At 47.2% G+C, this 23,331-nt stretch overlaps 2 protein-coding genes and 1 non-coding gene across 4 annotated transcripts; all 3 read left to right on the top strand.

The window, feature by feature from the left end:
* Nucleotides 1-3,099: 3,099 nt before the first annotated feature.
* spinb (spindlin b) lies at nt 3,100-10,971 on the top strand. Of its 2 annotated transcripts, none has more exons than XM_038274341.1 (7): nt 3,100-3,225; nt 6,083-6,355; nt 6,485-6,533; nt 6,679-6,773; nt 6,858-7,013; nt 9,999-10,232; nt 10,328-10,971. In XM_038274341.1, the coding sequence occupies exons 2-7, from the start codon at nt 6,316-6,318 to the stop codon at nt 10,525-10,527; spliced, it is 774 nt and encodes a 257-aa protein (XP_038130269.1). In that variant the 5' UTR covers nt 3,100-3,225; nt 6,083-6,315; the 3' UTR covers nt 10,528-10,971. The 2 variants fall into 2 exon arrangements, with proteins under 2 accessions (XP_038130269.1, XP_038130270.1); XM_038274342.1 differs by having other exon boundaries at nt 3,104-3,225; nt 6,257-6,355.
* A 4,592-nt stretch (nt 10,972-15,563) lies between these two features.
* LOC119776107 lies at nt 15,564-15,665 on the top strand. The gene has a single exon (XR_005279737.1). It is a non-coding gene; the product is annotated as a small nucleolar RNA U13 (small nucleolar RNA).
* Nucleotides 15,666-16,379: 714 nt separating this feature from the next.
* On the top strand, nt 16,380-21,529 carry mak16 (MAK16 homolog (S. cerevisiae)). Its single transcript, XM_038274338.1, has 10 exons — nt 16,380-16,559; nt 17,077-17,126; nt 17,619-17,728; nt 17,802-17,866; nt 20,160-20,311; nt 20,389-20,443; nt 20,525-20,599; nt 20,678-20,788; nt 20,862-20,927; nt 20,987-21,529. Exons 1-10 carry the CDS (start codon nt 16,545-16,547, stop codon nt 21,191-21,193), a joined length of 906 nt encoding a protein of 301 aa, XP_038130266.1. The 5' UTR covers nt 16,380-16,544; the 3' UTR covers nt 21,194-21,529.
* Nucleotides 21,530-23,331: the final 1,802 nt, after the last annotated feature.

The raw sequence follows: 23,331 nt of genomic DNA, 5'->3' as shown, positions 1-23,331 counted from the left end.
TAATAAATGATCAGTGTTTTTAATTCAGAGTAATTTTCATGTGAATGTGCTTTACTGGAGGCATCCATGTTTGTCAAAGAACACTACTGCCACCTACTGGTTAGTGACGTCACGGTGCGGTATCGGCTGTTGATCAAGTCCCAGTGCTGTATCTGGTGTTTGTCACAACGCGCTATTATCCAAGTCATCTTGAAAACATTCTTCTTCCAAATGTTGGCTACATATTACGGGTTTTTTCTCTGGCCAGAAGTTCGATGGCAAATCCTCCCTCTTCAAGTTGGCGATCCAACGACCAACCCGTCCGTGGAGGATCAGGAATCAGAAAGGTGGAATAACTCTTTTTTTCACTTTTACCCGATGTATTCCAGCATCCAGCTGCCATGCACGTGGGCATTGTCAGTTTCACTATAGCTCTGGTGAATTTCAATGGTGAAGTCCTCTGGAAATCTTCAATAATTGTTGTTGATTGCAGATGTGTCTAGTAGTTCCCATTGATTTAGCTTGGAAAGCGGGGAGAATGGCGCTAGGCTTACCGCACCGTGACGTCACTGCTGGAAGATGGCAGGAGGGAGGGGCTACTAGATTTGGGCAAAAATGGCCGCTCCCAGACTCAGTGATTGAGACGAAAATTATTTTTTATTTTTTTACTGATTAAAAAGCTAAATTCATTAAATCACTGGGATGGCATTAGTTTTAGGTATAAATAATGATTAATTGATTATTCCTGCTGACCGGACTTTTCCTTTAAAGCTTCCATATTATTCTACAGTCAAAAATAAAAGTATGAACACTGAGGCCCTCAGAGCAGCTTTTTGCCGTCTGTGCAGGAAATCCTCTCAGATCAGGCAGACATGATTGGATGAAAACTGACCCAGAAATATGGAGTTTAAAGCCTTAAGGTATGTTCAGATTCTACCAGCATTCCCGGTTAAAATCAGAACTCTGAAGTTTTTAAATAGTGTGTCTGGGCCCCCATCTGATCATGTCAGGTTTACACTCATCTGATGGTTCTGGGTCTGATGGCGGTTGCTTCTTGTTAAAACATTGAGGTTTCTCTTCACTGGAAACACAAGCTTGAACACAGATTGCTGGACCTTCACTGACTCAAAGGACATGAATCGAGTTTTTTTAATGAATAGTTAAGCTTTCTAGCGTTATCTAATAACCTGAACAGACTCTAATTAGAGTTGGAGCTATGCTGGCCTGATATATCCTCAACATCTACAAAATCTCATTGAAAACTCCTCTACCGGTTAAAAACAACTTTTATCTGGACCAAACTGTGTTTAATATAGAGGAAAAAAAGACGCCCCAGACGCTGACCCTGAGGCACCTCACAGTGAATATTATTATATTGCTAAAGATAGGCTCGGTGTATGCACCTTGGAGCTCGATCTCTCTGGTTTAGAATCTGATAGAAATTGTAATCTTACTCAGATCAGAGAAGTTGCTTAGAATTTACAGAAGGCAGCTGCTCACCTCTGGGCTCACTTCTTGGGAAGTGATTAACAGTTAAAATGGCTTTTTCTGCCAAATCATCACATCATTACATCAAACACATTAGCAGATGATTAGACATCCATGGCTCCAGCCTTATCAAAATATTACACTTAGCTGAAGGACGTCGCTCTCCTTCATTCCCAAATCTTTGCCACGTGTAGAATAAAGATTATAACTGTATATCCAGACAGAGGAACTGTCCTAATTAGATAAACTATTGTGGGAAAACAGGCAGCTAATATTAAGGTGTAATAAACTCACCCATCATCAATGATAATTATCCTAAAAATATTACATAATTTAATATCATTACATAAACTATGAATGGAATGATAGGAACTGATGCAGTTCAAGCTGATCCGCAATCACAGCCGTGTGATCCAGGAGAGAGAAGATGGATGGATTCTCCACCCAGGTGGAGCCCAGAGAGGTGAGCAGGGTGGAAAGTGTCAGAGTTGATCTGTAAGAGAAGCAGGGGGGTGATTGACCATTAGGCAATAATAGGCAGCTGCTTAGGGCCCCCAGTTCCTTGGGACCAAATACAATTCTGTTTACATCTATAGTTAATACATCTATTCCTTATTTGTTCACATTAATGATGTTTTTGATAAAAATCCTTTGGCTAAAATGCCATCAGAACGCTGATAATATTAAGTGTGTCTCAGCCCCCCCCCTTCAGTGTCCACCATATTGGATCAGTCCATTTGCTGCACATGTTCAGAAAGGTCCAAACAGACAGCAGCAAACCATTTGAAAACAAACCATGCAAAGAGCAGTGTTGCCAACTTAGCGCTTTAGTCGCTATATTTAGCCACTTTTCAGACCCCTCTAGCACTTTGATTTCTAAAAAGCTCCTAGCGCCAAATCTAGAGACTTTTTTCTGCTACTGGAGACTTTGGAGACAACATCTAAAAGCAGCGAACTCTGCTCTCCACAGCGAGTAGATTGGTAACCCCGCCTCCTGCTATCCTCTATCTTGTCTGCTGTCATGATTCATGCAGCTATTATTTCATCCAAATGAAAAATGGAGAACAGATAAGCAGATCATGGCTTGTCTACAGTGAAAAGAAGGACTGGGTTATTTACTTTGGCCTTTTTGGAAACACAGGAAGGAGCAATCAGCTAAGTGAGCTTAGTGCTTGGAAAAAATATTTCATTCCTTTAGAGACAGCATGAAAAGTCAGCTGAGTACAAAACATAGAGAGGAAAACAAGAAGAAAAGGGACAAGAAGAGAGGGACACAACCTAGAACAGATAATGGATGTCTATTCTATTAACATTTCTACATCTGGAGAATGGGGCTGTTTGATGTCTTCTCAATTCAGAGGGCCCCCTGCCTGTCTTTGCCTAGGGCCCCAAATTTCCCAAATCCGCCCCTGTGGGTACACCAAGCTCCCCTCCCGCGTTTTGATTATTTGAGAAAATAAAGAAAATTGAAAACCACAGCTTAATGGAAAATTAGCAAAAATATATTTTTTCTGAAATATTTATTGGTCATTAAAAAGAAAAAAGCTTCAGAATAAAAAGAATGAGTTCCTAGAGGGGAACCATGCGGGGGTCTGGGTCAGAGGCCTCCCTCTGGCCGGTGCTTTTATTTTGAAGGGCGGGGCCAGACTTTCCCGCCCTCCCTCCATCTTGGCGCAGCGGAGCCTCATCGGAGGCAGCGGATCAATCCGGAGCTTCGGCGGCTGATCGGGATTATGCGGCAGCGCTGATCGCCGCTCGGTGAGTAGCCGCTGCTGCCGCATCGGAACCGGAACCGAGCCGTGGGTTCGGTCCACGGCTTTCCTCGGCTCCCTGCCCCCCACCCCCCTGCCTTTGTTCCCTTGCGCCTCTTCTTGCGGCTCTTTTTGCGCCTCTGCAGGGTCTGTGACTAACGGCTCTGCGGGAGGAATCTACTTTCCGCCGTTTCTCTGCGGCGCGTGGCGGCCACACGTTGGGTTGCAGCGGCGGGTTTTTTTTTTTTGGAGGAACTGCGTGACCTCTGGATGATGGACCTCTTCATCATCCTCAGCAACCAAAACAAACAGCGGGTCCTGCCGGAGCTCTGAGATTTGGCCGCCTGGGGGCGCTGCAGTTAGAAGGTCAGGGCCGGTGCCACCACCGAGGGGAACCAGGGCCCATTCATCAAGGGGCCCCCAGGAACCTGGTCCACATGTGGTTCCCAAGAATCTGACTGAAGGGCAGAACAAATCAGAACCTTCTGGAGAATATTTCAGCATAGATATTTCCACCTAGATTCAACAATTTAAAAAATATAAATAAATAAATCGTTTCGGCTTGGAACTGGTCGCTGCCGGTGTTCTGTCAGACCAGTCGACCCATAGTCAATACGCATGCATCTATCCCACTGATCTCTAATTATTCACTGGATTGCTGATTGTCAGAAAAAAGTGAAGCCACCGTCCGCCATCTTGGTACTCCCCACTCCCACGGGGACCTCCCTGTTTAGCATTTAGCTGCTAAAACCAGCAGTTTTCTGTCTACTGATGCTATGAAACAGCCAGTCTGTGTCAAAGTGATGAATTTATCTTTATTTTAAAAGTCTAAAGTCCCTGAAAATGAGAGCATTGTGGTTGTTTGATGCTGTAGCGCAGATTGTTTACAAAACTAAAAGGATAAACCGTATGCTCAACTGACAGAACACCGGTGGTCTGTCAGATGAGCATTTTGAAGCGTATGGCGATCTGACCTTAAATAGTTTTTTTTGTTTTTTTGTACATGACAAAAAAAACCCAAAGGGATAGACGCCCGTAGAGGTAGTTTAAAGTCTATTTTTTGTACAAAACTAAAGAGATAAACACAAATCTGACGTCTTGCATGCGTATCGACTGTAGGTATGCTGGTCTGACAGAACAGCGGTTTGTTCCGTTTGAAATGGGGAATTCAAGCCGTCTTTGTTTTCCACAGCAGGTTCTCTTCCTTTGAGGGAATTTTCTTCCCTTATTGCTTCAAGCGAACAATATTTTACTCTTTAAACACCTTGTAATCATGAAGGTTGTTTTAAATTTGACTTTGCTGCTTTCTAATATTTTATTTTTTCCAATTGTATTTTCTTTATTATATTTTTCAGTTTTACATAAAGTTAAATAAACTGTTAGTTCTGGGCTTGAAGTGAAGAGTTCTGTGAAACGCAGTTTAAAAAAGAACGTATTTCACAGTGGAGCAGTGGGTCGTCCTGCTGCCTTGCAGCAAGAAGGTTCCATGTTCTCCCTGAGCATGCGTGGGTTCTCTCCGGGTACTCCGGGTTCCTCCCACAGTCCAAAAACATGACTGTTAGGTTGAGTGGATTCTCTGAAAATGGATAAAACAATAAATAAAAACAATTAGAAACAAAATCTGAGAAAATAAAGTAGAAATAAAAAATTTTCGGGATTAATCCCAATGTAAAAAGTTTTTTAGGACGGATCCTGTAAAAGGACGACTGAGGGCCGTGTGGTTCTGTTACTTTCTGCCTTTAGTCTCTGCAGACGGATGTTGGCTCTGATCATCAAGCATCACCACACGTGGACGTTTCCTGGCGTTTAGATCTGTAGCTGAGCTGGGCGCCATCATGTTGCAGCGCCACCATGTTCAGCGGCAGGGGAAGGAAAGCAGAAGCTTCTCTGGGTGTTTCATTTTAGATTTCAGTCACAGAGAAACTCCAGATAAGCTGCTGCTTTGTTTCCAGGGTGACACCTGCTGAGATGACGGCGGCACGTTCTGCTCCAGCCTCACAACAGGAACAGGAAACCAGCCTGACCCTGAAACTACTGCAGCGCTGCATGCAGCTGCATGCATCAGCAGGATCCTCCTGCAGCCAACGGCCGCCTCATCGCCACGCAGCCGATCCTCTCACTGGGGGGTTGGGGGATAGTTTTGCTTTTACATCAAACTCACCGAGAGATGGAGGTGAATCTATCGGCCCGTTTTAGGCAGACGAATTCTGTTGAATTCAGTTTATTTCTATAGCAACGATTCACATCATGTCATCTCAGGGCACAGTGGAGAGGAAAAACTCCCTTTGAACAGGAAGAAACCTCCAGCAGAACCAGGCTCAGTGTGAGCGGCCATCTGCTGAGGCCCACTGGGGTTCAAGGAGACAGAAGCAGACATAGAAAAAGAAGCATAGATACAAAAGGCAACTGTCAACCAGCTCCACAGGCGGCCCCGTCCAGGAAACACACAGCCAGGCAGACGAGCTCCGAGCCAGCTCCCATGTCAGAGGATGAAGAGAGCACATCCAGTTAGTCACAGTCAGAGAAACAGGACTACACTGGAAAACAGGCCAAGCTCCAACATCTAGAAACAAAGGTGTTGATGGCAGCAGCACAGCTGATATTTCTCTCCAGGATGGAGTCACAGCCAAACAGGAACAGACCAGATGAAGCTACTATGAGAAAAAGCAGAGAGAGCAGAACGTTAGAGATTGAACTAACAGATTCTGCAGAGTGGGAGAATAGAGATAGAATGAAGCAGAATGATGAAAAAGGGGTCCCTATGTCCTCCAGCAGTCTAAGCCTATAGCAGCAGAACTATAGATGAACAGAACTCAGATAAGATCCTGGAGAAATGTTTCAGTTATGGGTTTTTGTTTCTGCAGAAAATCTTCTGTTCCTGTTGGAGTCCAGCAGCTGACGTCACCTCAGCCTCCAGGCGTTAAACCGACCCGGATGAGCCGCCTCGGGGGTCTGGACTAATTCCTGGCTCTCCCTCCTCCCCTTTCCCTTCCCTCCCCCCTCCCTTCTCCCTCCCCCAAACCCTGCTCTGAGTCCAGACTGAAGCAGCGTCCTGATTGGCCGCCTCTACCCGCCCACCCCCACCACAGGTGGATGAATGAAGACTCCAGCGGTTCCGGGGCCCCAGGAGGACGAGGGTGAGTTTGGGACCAGAACTTCTCAGACATCAAATGTTTGGGCTTCCGATGGTTCCAGCCTGTTTTGCTCGGTTCTGCTGAGGCGGATCTCAGCGCCCCCTGCTGACCTTTCTGTGTTTTCTGTTCCAGGACATCCAGGCGTCTCTGCAAACATGATGAAGAAGAAGAATCCTCACAAGTAGGTCCTAAAATGTAACCTCCAGTATAAATGTCTGGTTCTTTTGGACCAGAGGTTGAAGCCAAGAGTCGATGGTGTTACTGTGCCAGTTAGCGCCAACATGGAGTCATGAACATGTTTTATGGAAGGTTTTTCCGTCTTGCAGGAAGCAGAAGACCAGCATTGGTCCCAGTAAGACTCTGGTTCAGCCCCAAAGGAACATGGTTGGCTGCAGGATCCAGCACATCTGGAAGGAGGGCAGTAAGTTGGGTTTAAGTGATGCGATAGTGAAGATTTTCTCTGGTTTTTAAAGAATGATGCAAAGAGCTCTGCTCTTCCCACAAGGTAAATCCTCCCAGTGGAAAGGCACGGTCCTGGACCAGGTACCCGTCAATCCCTCCCTGTACCTGATCAAATACGACGGCTTCGACTGCGTCTATGGCCTGGAGCTGCACTCCGACGAGCGGGTGGTGGGGCTGGAGGTGCTCCCTGACAGAGTGGGTGAGGAGCCACTGCCGGTTCACTGCCTCGCTTCGACATCTGGAAGACATTCCTACCTCTGATTGGCTGAGATCCAGATGGTCACATTCTAGAGCATGTCTACTTCCATATCTAGGAAGGTCTAGATTAGCAGACACGGGATTCTTAATGGAATGGTATAATTTCATCAGTAAAATACACTGAAATCTAGATATAAAGATCTATGACCTTTTGACTTCTAAACTATTACATCTTTTAATGTATTTCTAGAGCAGTTTGATTTGATTTGCTTTTAGAGCTTTAATTTGGGGAAAATAAAATGGCTCAAACGTTTTGTAGAAACTGGAGACTTGATCTATGTCTATCAGATTCAATGAACTGCAGTCCAAGTATTAAGTTTCCAGAAACACAACAGCTTAGAAAATTCACAAACTACCTTCTTTCATTCCTGCAGTTTTGGAGGGTTTAGGCTGTTTGGGGTTATATTGTTCTGGATTAGGGCTACCAGTCCTGGGATGGCTGTCTGTTGTGTGGATGTTCCCTGTGGGAGGGGCTGGTCTTTAGGGTGGGTGTCCTGTGGGAGGACCTGGTCTTTAGGGTGGGTGTCCTGTGGGAGGGCCTGGTCTTTGGGGTGGGTGCTCTTGTGGGAGGGCCTGGTCTTTAGGGTGGGTGTCCTGTGGGAGGGCCTGGTCTTTAGGGTGGGTGTCCTGTGGGAGGACCTGGTCTTTAGGGTGGGTGTCCTGTGGGAGGGCCTGGTCTTTGGGGTGGGTGCTCTTGTGGGAGGGCCTGGTCTTTGGGATGGGTGTCCTGTGGGAGGGCCTGGTCTTTGGGATGGGTGTCCTGTGGGAGGGCCTGGTCTTTAGGGTGGGTGTCCTGTGGGAGGGCCTGGTCTTTAGGGTGGGTGCTCTTGTGGGAGGGCCTGGTCTTTAGGGTGGGTGTCCTGTGGGAGGGCCTGGTCTTTAGGGTGGGTGCTCTTGTGGGAGGGCCTGGTCTTTGGGGTGGGTGTCCTGTGGGAGGGGCTGGTTTTTAGGGTGGGTGCTCTTGTGGGAGGGCCTGGTCTTTAGGGTGGGTGTCCTGTGGGAGGACCTGGTCTTTGGGGTGGGTGTCCTGTGGGAGGGCCTGGTCTTTAGAGTGGGTGCTCCTGTGGGAGGGCCTGGTCTTTGGGGTGGGTGCTCCTGTTGGAGGACCTGGTCTTTAGGGTGGGTGTCCTGTGGGAGGGCCTGGTCTTTGGGGTGGGTGCTCCTGTGGGAGGGCCTGGTCTTTGGGGTGGGTGCTCCTGTGGGAGGACCTGGTCTTTAGGGTGGGTGTCCTGTGGGAGGGCCTGGTCTTTGGGGTGGGTGTCCTGTGGGAGGGCCTGGTCTTTAGGGTGGGTGTCCTGTGGGAGGGCCTGGTCTTTAGGGTGGGTGTCCTGTGGGAGGGCCTGGTCTTTAGGGTGGGTGTCCTGTGGGGGGGCCTGGTCTTTAGGGTGGGTGCTCTTGTGGGAGGGCCTGGTCTTTGGGGTGGGTGTCCTGTGGGAGGGCCTGGTCTTTAGGGTGGGTGTCCTGTGGGGGGGCCTGGTCTTTAGGGTGGGTGCTCCTGTGGGAGGGCCTGGTCTTTAGGGTGGGTGCTCCTGTGGGAGGGCCTGGTCTTTGGGGTGGGTGCTCCTGTGGGAGGACCTGGTCTTTAGGGTGGGTGTCCTGTGGGAGGGCCTGGTCTTTGGGGTGGGTGCTCCTGTGGGAGGGCCTGGTCTTTGGGGTGGGTGCTCCTGTGGGAGGACCTGGTCTTTAGGGTGGGTGTCCTGTGGGAGGGCCTGGTCTTTGGGGTGGGTGTCCTGTGGGAGGGCCTGGTCTTTAGGGTGGGTGTCCTGTGGGAGGGCCTGGTCTTTAGGGTGGGTGTCCTGTGGGGGGGCCTGGTCTTTAGGGTGGGTGCTCTTGTGGGAGGGCCTGGTCTTTGGGTTGGGTGTCCTGTGGGAGGGCCTGGTCTTTAGGGTGGGTGTCCTGTGGGGGGGCCTGGTCTTTAGGGTGGGTGCTCCTGTGGGAGGGCCTGGTCTTTAGGGTGGGTGCTCCTGTGGGAGGGCCTGGTCTTTGGGGTGGGTGTCCTGTGGGAGGGCCTGGTCTTTAGGGTGGGTGTCCTGTGGGAGGGCCTGGTCTTTGGGGTGGGTGCTCTTGTGGGAGGGCCTGGTCTTTGGGGTGGGTGTCCTGTGGGAGGGCCTGGTCTTTAGGGTGGGTGCTCCTGTGGGAGGGCCTGGTCTTTAGGGTGGGTGTCCTGTGGGAGGGCCTGGTCTTTAGGGTGGGTGCTCTTGTGGGAGGGCCTGGTCTTTGGGGTGGGTGTCCTGTGGGAGGGCCTGGTCTTTAGGGTGGGTGCTCCTGTGGGAGGGCCTGGTCTTTAGGGTGGGTGCTCCTGTGGGAGGGCCTGGTCTTTAGGGTGGGTGCTCTTGTGGGAGGGCCTGGTCTTTGGGGTGGGTGTCCTGTGGGAGGGCCTGGTCTTTAGGGTGGGTGCTCCTGTGGGAGGGCCTGGTCTTTAGGGTGGGTGCTCCTGTGGGAGGGCCTGGTCTTTAGGGTGGGTGTCCTGTGGGAGGGCCTGGTCTTTGGGGTGGGTGTCCTGTGGGAGGGCCTGGTCTTTAGGGTGGGTGTCCTGTGGGAGGGCCTGGTCTTTAGGGTGGGTGCTCCTGTGGGAGGGCCTGGTCTTTAGGGTGGGTGTCCTGTGGGAGGGCCTGGTCTTTAGGGTGGGTGTCCTGTGGGAGGGCCTGGTCTTTGGGGTGGGTGTCCTGTGGGAGGGCCTGGTCTTTAGGGTGGGTGTCCTGTGGGGGGGCCTGGTCTTTGGGGTGGGTGCTCCTGTGGGAGGGCCTGGTCTTTGGGGTGGGTGCTCCTGTGGGGGGGCCTGGTTTCCCATTGGGTAGGTGGCATCCACCCTTCATGCTCCTACTCCCTGCCATGTTTCCAACCGCCGCCACATCGTTTGGATTCTGTACCGTACCCAGTAGAACTGAGCTGAGTGGTTCTGACCCGCTCTCTGTGACTGTTCCAGCTCAGGCTCGGGTGAGCGACTCCATGCTGGCCGAGACCATGATCGGTAAGGCGGTGGAGCACATGTTCGAGACAGAGGAAGGTCCCAAGGAGGAGTGGCGGGGGATGGTTCTGGCTCGGGCCCCTATCATGACATCCTGGTTCTACATCACCTATGAGAAGGACCCGGTTCTGTACATGTACCAGCTGCTGGACGACTACAAAGAGGGAGACCTGCGCATCTTGCCCGACTGCAGTGAGTGTCTGTCCAGACCCAGTTCAGTGCAGGGCGCCGTGCTCCGGCCCGTTCGGGCTACTATAACGCAAAGGTTCTTGTGTTTGTGTCCACAGACGACAATATGGCGTCAGAGCGGGAACCTGGCGAGGTGGTGGACAGTCTGGTGGGGAAGCAGGTGGAGTACGCCAAAGAGGGTGGCGGGAAGCGTTCGGGAATGGTGATCCACCAGGTGGAGGCCAAGCCCTCCGTCTACTTCATCAAGTTCAACGACGACTTCCACATCTACGTCTACGACCTGGTCAAGACCTCCTAGGAGCCCAGAAAGTTCCAGGACAGCAGCCGGATTTCAGGGCATCCAGAGAGACGAGTTGTGTGGCGCCGCGTCCTAATCAGTCATTATTCTTTAATGTTTCACCTGGTTCCGCTGAGACTCGTCACAAACATCATAAACCTTTGCGTCGGTCCGGACCTGCAGACAGAATCCAGAGGAACCGCCCGTTTCCTGAAACCGAGCTGGACCCCCTGTGGTTCTGAGCTCATGGGGTTAATGAAGGGAGCGGCCCAGACCAGAACTCCTGCTTCTGGTGCCGGACGCAGCGGGTCAGCTGCTGGGGTTCTGTTTCCGGGTCCAGTAAAGACGTTCCCTGTAATTAAGCATTCGGTTCGGACCGGCGCCGCTCTGAATACATTTGTGCCAAAACGACCTTCACATAGTTGAACTGTTTAAATGTTCTGATCCAAACCACAGATTGTTCTGCCCAGAACCATCCTGGATTATTTTGTGTGATGTCACCGGTTCCGGTATGACCCAAACCCCCCCCCGACCTGTTCCCATCTGTATAAAAACGGACACCATTCTGTTCTGGTCCAGACTTGTTCCGTCTGAAGTTCTCGGGTCGCCGTTGAATGAACGGTACCGGTTCCTCTGTGTTTCTGTTCTGTCAAAGCTGCTTGGTTCCCGGCCGGAGAAAGGAGGTTCTGGATCTCGTAGGAATGGAGCCGGTTCTGGGACCTGTGTGGTGCTGGCAGGTCCGGTCCGGTGTTTGGACCGCCTCCTGGTCTCTGTAGCTCTTATGATCCGTTTCCTGGTGCCGTGTTGCCTGATCCATATCTCACGTGCCTGAAGGGTCCGATCTAGAAGGTTCTGCTGGCCGGCGGAGAACATCTCTGATCCAATCTGATCCAGGAGCTTCGGGTTTCAACCGTTTCTAATTTTAGAATCTAGATTCCTGATCTGTTCCTTTTGGTTCCTCAGAAGCTGCAGTTCTGGCCCAGACCCGGTTCAGAAAACGCCTTTTAACAGCTTAGACCTTTACTTTTGATTCGTAGAAATAAAATCTGTCAACCCAGAACCAAACGCAGAGTTCTAGAACCGGCGGGCCGTGGTTCTGAAAAGAATCAAGGTAAAGATAAAAGCTGCTTCTAGAGCTGTGGCTCTAGGAACCAGAATCTGGTTCTGATCTGGTTTGGACCTATTAACCGTTCCAGAGCAAAGGAACAGCCGGGTCGGGTCCGGAACAGCTGGATTCTTCTGAGACCAGTTTATCGGCTGATATCTGGTAGCAAACTTTAAAATCTGTTTTATTTTGGAGAGTTATTTTTTTTACTTCCTGTTGGACCCAGAACCTTCCCAGTTCTTGTTTTAGTGGAAATTCTGATGTTTCTTCATTTCCATGTTTCTCCAGGTCCATTCAGGTTTTTAACCTTAAAACATCTCATCCTGCCTTCCTGACCTTTGACCTTTAAAGTCACCAGAAATCCAAGCCTTTTAAAACCAACAGAAGTGAACCTGAAGCTCCTGGCTTCATCGGTCGCCTTGAAAGTGGAACTTTAGTTTCCACAGAGAACCAGGATTTATAGATCTGATGCAGTTCTATAATGACTGAATCTATAAACGTATCTCTGCTCTAGAAGTGGTTGTTTAACCTCAGCTTTATTCGTTGGAGGATTAGAGCTTTTATTTCCTTCATCGGGGTTCGGATCCTAGAACTTGAGGTAAAATCAAAGTGCTTGTGACGTCTTGTTTTGTAATTCTAGAACAGATCTGACTTCCATCTGGATGTTCTGGGAGAACCTTGAAATAACAAAATCTACATAGTTTTCATTTCTTACAGTGACTGAAGATGTTTTATTGAATGATCCGTATTTAGTTCTAGACGCCAGTCTGGATGCAGCTTTTTTTTAATCCGTTCTCTAAATAATTTTCCGTTTCTTGACATCGTCAACATTTTCCACTACAAGCAGCCCTGCTGCAGCTGGAAACCAGCTGAAAGGATCCAGATGTTCTGTCAGGACTCGTGGAGAAACCATGCTAGCAGCACTGACTCTCCTTCCATTTGGTTCTAGAAAGTAGATCTAGAATCCACCCACTGCTGCTCTAGAATCACTGGGGAATGTGAACCGTAACGCCCCTAAAGGCAGATGTGATGTTTGAGGATAAAACAGGGTCCGTTTTTGTTTTTTTTCCCCAGAAAACGTTGGATCTGTCGTGTGATTGGTTGTGTGCACCGTGGCTCCGCCTCTGTTCAGATAGTGTTACTGCATGCCTTAATAACCGACGTTTGTCGCATGTTTGTAGTTTTTCGGTTGTTCGGTCCAGGCCTGTCTGCTTTTGGTGCCTCTTGTTTTATTTTTATGTTTCCTGGTTTATACTGTTAGCCCCGCCCCCTGAGCAGAGGCGACGTGAAGATGGCTGTAAATTTGATGTTTCAGGGTGCCAACTACAGATGCCAGTGTTGTACAGCGATGGAGAGCTCGCTTTATTTACATGAATAAAAACCTGTTTTTCATACGACTCCGTCTGTGATTCAGTAGCGACTAAAACCAGAAATATGAAAGTAGAAAATACAAAATAAACTCAGAGGCTCTGATCCAGGAGGGCCATCTGCGTGAGAAAAGTAGAAGGTTAGTTGTAGAAGTAGCTTCATTCAGGAGGGAAACAGAAAAGCTTCATGTCTACAGGAAGAAAGAGAGCAGATCTAGTTAGTTACAATGAACGTGCAGCCAGTAGCTCTAGGAGAGGAAGAGTTAACCACTGATAGACCAAGTAGATCATCTACAGAACATGAAGCAGCGGCCCGGCTGAAGCCTTCATCCAGGACCGTGTCAAAGCTCAACAAAAACAAGCAAGATGAAGCTACAACAAAGAAAAACTAAACATCAAGATGTAATAAGTGCAAAATAGAATGATGAAAAAGGGGTCCCTATGTCCTCCAGCAGTCTAAGCCTATAGCAGCAGAACTATAGAGATAGATCAGGATAACCTGAGCCACTCTAACTAGAAGCTTTATCAAAAAGGAAAGTTTCAAGCCTAGCCTTAACAGTGGTGTAATAGCAAAACCGATTATTCAACTATACAGTCCAGTTAAATATACAGAGATCAGTCGGTGCTTTAACTTTGAAAAGTAAAAAGAGAACAAAACAATTATCAAAGCATGATGTTCTGATTTAGAAAGAGTTTGTCTCACATCAGTGGAAAAGCTGTGAAAGTTGTCAGAGTCAAAACAGTTTACAGACACTTTGGTTTATCAGAAAAAACCTTGAGAAAGAACCCGGTTTGTTATGGGGAGAAGTGTTTGTTTTTCCCAAAAAACTTTCACACAGAAACTTTGCCACCTTATATGTGAAACAGTAAAAACCTTCTTAAGTAAGTAAAAAGAAAATCAATATTCAATAAATAAATGTATGGAATCTGAAATGAATTGGAATCTACATTTTTTTCTATATGTAAAGAAAACTAGAAGATAAAAAATGTTAAAACTATAAAGTTGTATTCTTGGGGTCTTCTGAACGGCCGGCAGCCTAGTGGTTAGGGCATAGAGCTATGACACTCTGGGTCCCTGAGCATGACCTTTAACTCCACACTGCTCCCCAGGCTCTGCACAATGGCAGCCCACTGCTTCCTGAGGGAATGGGTTAAATGCAGACAGTGAGTTTCCCAATGTGAGATCAATAAAGTTCAATTCAATTATAAATCTGTAGGTCTGCTTCGATTAGACCTGGATCTACTCACACTTTTGTGGTAGATGTCAGTTATTTTTCAGGCTACCAATTAGATGGCAGTGTGTTCCTAAATCCCGCCTATCGTGAGCTTAATGAGGTTGATTCTATTCTGTCTGCTTCTATGTGTTTGTTCTAAACCAAATCAGAAGACGTTGCTGCTCCTTCCATCTTCCTCCTGCCTGTATCTAGAGGTCAAGTAAAGAGGCAACTGGAGAGACTGAAGACCTCCCGCCTTGTTCCAGGACCAAAGAAGACTCAGCCAACAGTCCTCAGTGATTATAGATCTGTTGCTCTGACATCCCACATCATGAAGGTCAATTTAATTCAGTTTATAGAATAGACTCGTTAGTTTTGTTTCATTTAAGCTTATTTTCATTATGGCCTGTTGGTATTTAAAAAACAAACAAAACAAAAACTAAATATTTAATTTCAATCAGACAAATTCCTTGGGGGTTGGACTCGGTGCTGCCCCAACTTGTTCACCACAAACCAAAATAAATAGTTTTTGAAGATGATGCAATGTTAAATTTGACACTGTTATTATTAGTTCTAATTCAATTCTATTCAGTTTATTTCTATAGCTCCAATTCACATCATGTCATCTCAGGTCACTTTCCAGTTCACCAGATCATCCAGTCAGATTGATTCAAAGTTTTCTATCTGAGGAAAACCAGCTGATTGCATGGACTCATTGACTCTTCAGCAATCCCTCACACTAAGCATGCTTGTAGCGACAGTGGAGAGTTAGTCACGGTCAGAGAAACAGGACTACACTGGAAAACAGGCCAACCTCCAGTATCCTAGAAAGATTCCTGTTGCTTCACCTCAGCAAACAAACCAAATCATGGATAGATTAACTTTTCTAATTCCTGATAAACTTTATCTGACAAATATCAACATGGTAATATTTTTTTAATCTTATTTCATGAACCAAAGTTGTATCTCTAAAGGACTCTACATGTCCAATAAATCATATTATCCATGTATTAAACTGACGTTCTTATTATTTACTTTTTTGATTTATTTCGCTTTAAATCTCATAAAGTAATTAATGTACACCACGCCATATTGTTTAGTGCAGTTTCACTTCCCGACACCAGGTGTCGCCTCATCTTTTCTATGTTTTACACCCATAATGCATCTCTGCTGGTTTGCTCCATTCCTCCTCTTTAGGTTCACATTTGGAGCTTTGAACAACACAAGTTATTTTTTTTTACATCACAGATCTCTTTGCTTTAGAGCCTTTTTGGTGGATGTTGAAGAGAAAGAGGAGAAAGTTGCACTAAAACCGTGAGTCAGAGAGTCAAAGCAGAGCAATAAGAATGGTGGCCGCCATGTTTAACGCTGATCCTTTCGGTTCATGAAAATGATGATTGGTTGAATCACAGTTTATCTGTGAGGAGGTGCGACTTAACCTTGTTACGCAATGTACCTTCAAACCATCTGATCCTGAACCGCAACATTGCTATGACTACACTCTCTAAAGTCAAACAATCGTTACAAGCAATGAAAGAACAAAAATATCGAAGATGTTTCTCTATGATAGTTTGAATATGAAATAGCTTCTCTGACTACTGAAAAATCGAATGGCGCATTTCTTAACCTCCTACGAGCAACTAAACTCTTATTCATTTTATTTCCATACAACTAAAGATAATCACCAGTGAACAATAAAACACTTTGCTTAACTCAACTTTATTTAAACAAGCACAAAGAAAGCCACCTGTGATTGGCAGTGATTTCCATCCAAATGAAATAAAGAAATGGGAGCGGTGACATATTTCACTGATCTAATCTCTTTATCTGAAATCAACAACAGAAACAAAGGCCTGAAAACATCCAGCTGAGTGAAATTTGTCTTTCCTTTAATCACTATCACTACTTTTATTTTTTATTTTTTTAATTATTATTATCATTTTTATTCCGACCCCTGGAGATTGTTCACTCGAAATTGTACTTCTTTCTTTTGGTATTTATGCTTTGATCGAACCTAATCTACTCTTCAATTTATTTCATGGATTTGTTTCTTTTCTTTTTATTAATAAAATCAGAATTAACAAAAAAAGCCTGCTTAATAATCTAATTGGACCGAAATGGATATTAATTGAGAGTGGCGCTGCAGCGCTTATCCCGAATGTGACCAAGTATCGCGACACTTCCTGTCCGTGTCTGTGACGCAGCGCGAGATCTGCAGCTAAACAAAGATGGTGTCCTTCTGATGGTCCATGTGGCTCCGAACATCAATCCCTCACTGACATTAAAGAAACGGATTGAATTGGACCGGAACCAGCTCGCTGAGTGTCTGAGAGGAACCGACAGGAAGTCAGGATGCAGCACGACGACGTGAGTTTATCGGCTCCTCTGGGGCTAATTTCATGTAGCATTTAGCCCCAGGCTAACGTTAGCTAAACTGCTTCAAACTACCTCTAACCGATCTAAATGATACCGGATCAGTTATCAGTGTTTCCCAAAGGTTCTGATCCAATCAAACAGAACTTTAGTGGATCTATTTCCCGGTTCGATGCCACCAACACCACAGTTAAAGGAATCTGAAGCATTGAATGGAAATAAATCAGCCAATCAGGTGGTTCTGAATGTTCAGATGAAGCTCATTTCCGGGGAACTAAAAGTCCATCTTTGAAAACATGGATCCAGTTCCCGAGGTTCTGTTGTTTCTGTTTGCTGCTGGATTCCTGGTTGGTTCCGGTTGTAGAATCCCGTCCAGAACTCCTGATCCGGATCACAGGAAGAAAGATCTGAACAATAGAGGAGTTCTGGAGGGTCCTTCAGATGTGGATCAGAACCTCTCTGTCTGTTAAAGGTGGTTCTGCTGGTTCTGATTCTGTTCTGCTCACTGCAGGTCATCTGGGACATCATCGGAAACAAGCAGTTCTGCTCCTTCAAAGTCAAGTAAGTCCGAAACTCCCACAAATGGATCTGTCTGGACCGGACTGGTGTTCTATCAGACCAACATACTCCCCCGTCAGACCAGCATACATACCCCCCCGTCAGACCAGCATACATACCCCCCCGTCAGACCAGCATACATACCCCCCCGTCAGACCAGCATACATACTTACTGCTATAGATGATCATTTTCTAGATTCTGTTCGATCCATAGAAGAAAATAACTGAAACCCAAACGGTTGAGTTTGATCCGATTCGTCCAGATCTGCATAAAAACTACCTCCTGCACTTTTAAATCAGTGTTGGTTCTGGACCCTGGTTCTGATAAATGTTCTGAGAACCTTCTGTGGAGGTTCTGTTTCCATCTCGACCTGCTGGATTTATTTCTGCTTCTGGAGGAGGGGTTCATCGGGTTCAGCTTCAATAAGTTCTGAAGGTTCTGGTTCTGGATCTATCAGAACCCTAACGGTCCTCTGTGTCCCTCTTCCCGCTCAGAACAAAGGGCCAGAACTTCTGTCGGAACGAGTTCAACCTGACGGGGCAGTGCAACCGCTCGGCCTGCCCGCTGGCCAACAGCCAGTACGCCACCATCAGGGAGGAGAAAGGTGAAGCTGCGTCATCATCATCATCGGCGGCGCCAGATGGGCGGAGCGTTAACAAGTCCGTTTTCTGTTCCAGGTCAGTGTTTCCTCTACATGAAGGTGATCGAGAGAGCGGCGTTTCCTGCCAGGATGTGGGAGAAGGTGAGACCACCATCATCATCATCATGACTGATGAACAGATTTGTTCCGGAACCATCAGCTTATTACGGGATGTTTGGTTGATCCAGGTAGTCGTTCAAACCGCTATTCAAGGGGTCTGGGTTAAATCCGACCAGAACCGTCAGCCTCAGCGGTCCTGGAAGACTACTGGCTGATTTGAAGGGGCGGAGTCTGTTAATTTAACATTTAAAGGCCTAGTTATCCTCCCGCAGCAGTGCGTCGCAGATATTTTTGATTTATGTCCAATATTGAAGAGTGGTCTGCGCTATGTTATTCCACGCCACAACGCAAGGGCCAATCAGGAACTAGCTGGGGGTCTAGATACGGCCGAGGCGGTGAGGAAGTGGGGGCAAGTTTGTGCGACGACGGAGGGACATGAGGGCCAAAAAGAGCGGGGGTCCAGGTGGAAAAAGGGTCCCAGCGTTCTCACACACCTCGCTCTGCTAGCTGCTCCATCTTCACCAGTTGTTTTTCACAATGGCGGCCAGACAAACAAAACTTTTTAGCCTGAAAACAGAACAACTCACCAGTAGGCTGATTTAGAAATGTTATTTTCTGTTCTGTTTTTCACGCTTGCATCTAAGATACATGAAGGTTCAAAGGCTGCCCCTCGCTAGCCTGGTGAGACCATCCTGATCTCGCGAGCTTTCAAGGTTTCACTCGCAGATCAGTCTGGAGACTCTCCGTTAAAGAAAATTTGGAGCCGTTCACCAAACGAACGTCCAATCAGCGTTGGCTTTGAGGCGGGTTGAGGTGTGACGCAACGAGAAGCGCCACAGTTCAGTCTAAAGAACATGGCGGCTTCAGCCGATGAAACTAGCGTTAGCGTGGCTATCGAGCAAGTTTTATGAGCATTACAGAGTATTTCTTCACTGAAAGAAGAGCAAAACACTGCTCTGGAGGCTTTTCTCAGAGGAAAACATGTTTTTGCTCTTCTCCCGACTGGTTTCACCAAGAGTTTGATCTATCAATTGGCTCCTCTTCGTCGTCGCTCTGTTAGTACGTCATATGCTTCGTTGATCTGATTGGTTTATTTGGCCCGTCTATCACCAACATAGGCCAATCAGCTAACCAGTATTTTCGCCCCTTCACAAAATTACTTCAACGGAAGGTTTCCAGATGGATATGCGGAGCAAATCCATCTGGCGGAGTCAGGTTCGCCCCTCGTATGACTCCACACCCAGGAAGTAGTTCTACGCCTTAAAAAGGTTGTGACCCCTGGTCTAAATCGGTCCGTATTATAAAAAGGTTGCTTGGTTTCCATGATGCTGTCTCCCCGTTTCTTCCTGATGTTCTGACAGGTTCTGGTTCCACCAGAACTTGGAGCTTCTGTAGATCCGTTAAATATCTGCTGCCGGTTTTATTTAAGCTTGATTTATGCTCGACGTGTCGGAGAGACCAGGGAAAATTTGTAACTATGAGGACGGAACCGCACAGAAAACATGGCAGCTCTTGTTGGCGAGGATTCGCAGGAGTAAACGTCTGAAGACATCCGGTGATTTAGTTCATAAATATCGTCACTTTCACCGCCGACTATGGAAGAAACATCCTGGAAATAAATGTCTGAGGCTCTCGAACCGCTTGAAGAGGCTTTGATTAAGATGGAAACTATTTTCTCCTTCCTCCTGTAGGGAGGTGTTATCACTGCAGCTGACGCTGTGATTGGTCCATCCTTTCACAAGCAGAATGAGCCCTTTGGTCTCCATGGCTACCATCTGATAAACAAATACCATCAATCATCTGACCTAACCGCTGTGTTCATGGTCGCCAGTTAGTTTGTTATAAAACTCAAAAAGGTTCCTGGAACCTGATAAATCGCTCTGAGGATCCTGAGGACTCGTCTTTTTCAGCTCACATCTGTCAGGTTTAGTTCTAGATCCTAGAAAAGTCGTTCCAGAACTTTTCTTGTTTTTCTCAGAGGTTCTGAAAACCTAAAACCTTCTTCAGCCAGCGGAAGGTTTTGGGTCAGAACTGACCCAGATTAAGAACCTCAGCATTATGCAGCCTCTCCTGTGTTTCATTCTGGGTCACCTTAGTTTGATGTCCTACAGGTCTGTGGCTCAAATGATCCAGTTTGGTTCTGTTGGACCTTGACCAGAATATCGGTGCAGTTGGTGGAACAGAACCATCTTTGGGCTCATCTTGGTTCTTTATTTCCAAACATGTAGATTTACGGTTCCGCTGTGGTTCCGAGGGTCCACATTCATGGAACCGGGTTCTTCTAGCTGCCGCTCCAGGTATTTGGGTCAGAACCGCTGTGAATGTCTGTCTGCAGGTGAAGCTGAGTAAGAACTATGAGAAAGCTCTGGAGCAGATCGACCAGAACCTCATCTACTGGCCTCGCTTCATCCGACACAAATGCAAGCAGAGGTTCACCAAAATCACCCAGTACCTGATCCGAATGCGCAAACTGGTCCTGAAGAGACAGTGAGTTCTGCAGAACTGCATCAGAACCACCGGCAGAACCAGGAGGTTCCTCATGTCTGCCGTTTCTTCTCTTCCAGGAGGAAGCTGGTTCCTCTGAGCAGGAAGGTGGAGAGCAGAGAGAAGAGGAAGGAGGTAAGATGGAGGCAATCAGAACCCCGAAGACCCGAACCCATCAGAACCGCTTTTTCACCGTCTCCTTCTTTCTGTTTGCAGGAGAAAGCTCTGATCGCCGCACAGCTGGACAACGCCATCGAGAAGGAGCTGCTGGAGAGGCTGAAGCAGGGAACGGTACGCCGAGCAGAACCGGGCCCATGACTGCGGTTCTGATCCGACCCGCCGGACTCACCCGTCCTGTTTCTGTTTCAGTACGGAGACATCTACAACTTCCCGGTGTACGCCTTCGACAGAGCGCTGGAGCAGCAGGAGGCCGAGAGCGAGTCGGACTCTGAGGAAGAGGAGGAGGAAGAGGACGATGAGGTGAGGAAGAGGAGTCTTCATCAGGGCGGGTCAGGGCGGCGCTTTATTCTGAAAGAACTTCCTGTCTGTGCAGGACGTCGGGCAGAGGGAGTTTGTGGCAGAAGATGACGTGGAGGAGAGCGACCTGAGCGACTTCGAGGTGAGTCCTGGAAGGTCCAGGTTGGTCTGGAGGACGCTGCTCACCACTTTGTTCTTCAGGATATGAACAAGCTGAAGACGAGCAGCGATGAAGAGGAAGAGGAGGGGTCGAGTGAGGAAGAGGAGGAGATGGAGGTCCATGCGAAGGCCTCCAGGTCTAAAGGCAAATCTCCGGCCAACGGGTCGGCGGTGCGGAAGAAGCGGGCCTACGTGGAGATCGAGTACGAGCAGGAGACAGAACCCGCCTCCAAGAGCAGAACCACGTAGAGACGCCCGAGGCGGCGAGCCAGGACTGCTTAACACCCCCCACCCCCTTCCGTTGCCATGGCAACGCTCTGACTAAGGTTGCTGCTGTCCGAGTTCTCTGAACCAGAGCGGAGCCCAGTTTAACCACCAGCCCTGGATCGGACCGACCCAGAGGGACTCTAACCGAGCTCCGTTCATCAGAACCCAAACCAGAACATTTTATTTACTCCAGAAACAGTTCTGATTAAAATCTGCAAAGATTCAATAAACTTTCAAATCGGTTAAACGTTAATAAACCACGTGTTCGTCCTCCTGGCTTCATGGAGGATTAAATAAAGTACATTTTTATAAAAAACACAAATCTACCATTTCATTTAATAAATATGATAAATAAAAGTTACAATAAATAATTCAAAGTTTCATTTTCACCCATCTAGCTCAGTGGGCGGGGCTAAAGAGGCTGCAGAGCCTCTGATTGGCGGCTTTGAATTGGGTCATTTTTCTCACTGTAAATGTTTTAATGTTTTGATCCGTTTCCCTTCTTCTGCCGAGCAGCTACTGATGATCGGAGGAGTTCAAAGTATTAATATTTATTCCTCCAGGATAAATCCTGATGTTTAAACACACTTATAGAAGTAAGTGGATCAACTTTTTACTCCAGTAAAAATGTTAAAAGTACTATTTTTAAAAGTAAAATTTGTATACAATTCTGGATGATAACTTCCTTAGACCTAATTTTCTTAGTTTTATAACTTGAGTTATCCTGAGCTATCTCTATAGTTCTGCTGCTATAGGCTTAGACTGCTGGAGGACATAGGGACCCCTTTTTCATCATTCTGCTTCATTCTATCTCTATTCTCCCACTCTGCAGAATCTGTTAGTTCAATCTCTAACGTTCTGCTCTCTCTGCTTTTTCTCATAGTAGCTTCATCTGGTCTGTTCCTGTTTGGCTGTGACTCCATCCTGGAGAGAAATATCAGCTGTGCTGCTGCCATCAACACCTTTGTTTCTAGATGTTGGAGCTTGGCCTGTTTTCCAGTGTAGTCCTGTTTCTCTGACTGTGACTAACTGGATGTGCTCTCTTCATCCTCTAACATGGGAGCTGGCTCGGAGCTCGTCTGCCTGGCTGTGTGTTTCCTGGACGGGGCCGCCTGTGGAGCTGGTTGACAGTTGCCTTTTGTATCTATGCGTCTTTTTCTATCTCTGCTTCTGTCTCCTTGAACCCCAGTGGGCCTCAGCAGATGGCCGCTCACACTGAGCCTGGTCCTGCTGGAGGTTTCTTCCTGTTCAAAGGGAGTTTTTCCTCTCCACTGTCGCTACAAGCATGCTTAGTGTGAGGGATTGCTGAAGAGTCAATGAGTCGATGCAATCAGCTGGTTTTCCTTAGATAGAAAACTTTGAATCAATCTGACTGGATGATCTGGTGAACTGGAAAGTGACCTGAGATGACATGATGTGAATTGGAGCTATAGAAATAAACTGAATAGAATTTAATTAGAACTAATGGTAACAGTGTCAAATTTAACTTTGCATCATCTTTGAAAACTATTTGTTTTGGTTTGTGGTGAACAAGTTGGGGCAGCACCGAGTCCAACCCCAAAGAAATTGTGTGATTGAAACTAATTATTTGGTGGTTTTTATTTAAATACCAACAGGCCATAATGAAAATGAGCATAACTGAAATAAAACTGACGGGTCTCTTCATAGTAAACATATATGGCTGCCGCTGGTCTTCCAGCCACTCTTAGAGATGGAAACGATGAGGAAACGAACCTTTGATGTGTGCTGGTTTTAAACCAATGATGGGATGATCCCTGATGCTGTGCATGAATTCTTTTCTACCGTCACGAACGTAAACGTGTTTATCAAAGTCTCCTGGGAACTAAACTGGGCCAGGGAGCTGAGCTGGGGTCAGGGGGCGCTGACAGGACTTATTCAGCTTCATAGTGGTTCCAAAACACTGCAGCTGCTCCAATCTTCCAGATTCCTGGTAAACATTTTTTCAGAGGGACACGACATTCCTAAACCTCGTCCACACAGGACTGGTTCAGCAGACACCAACCTTCTCCAGCCGTCACAGTTCCCAGAACCAAGTCCAGTATAAAGGCAGAGGAGGCTGCTTCCAGCAGGATGATGGATCATCTCACACAGCTCTGATT

The sequence above is a fragment of the Cyprinodon tularosa genome, unplaced genomic scaffold (assembly GCF_016077235.1).
Source record: "Cyprinodon tularosa strain WSP-4 unplaced genomic scaffold, ASM1607723v1 ctg909, whole genome shotgun sequence".
Lineage (NCBI taxonomy): Eukaryota > Metazoa > Chordata > Actinopteri > Cyprinodontiformes > Cyprinodontidae > Cyprinodon > Cyprinodon tularosa.
Note: the sequence above shows the minus strand (reverse complement) of the source record. Positions and strands in the feature narration are given on the sequence as shown.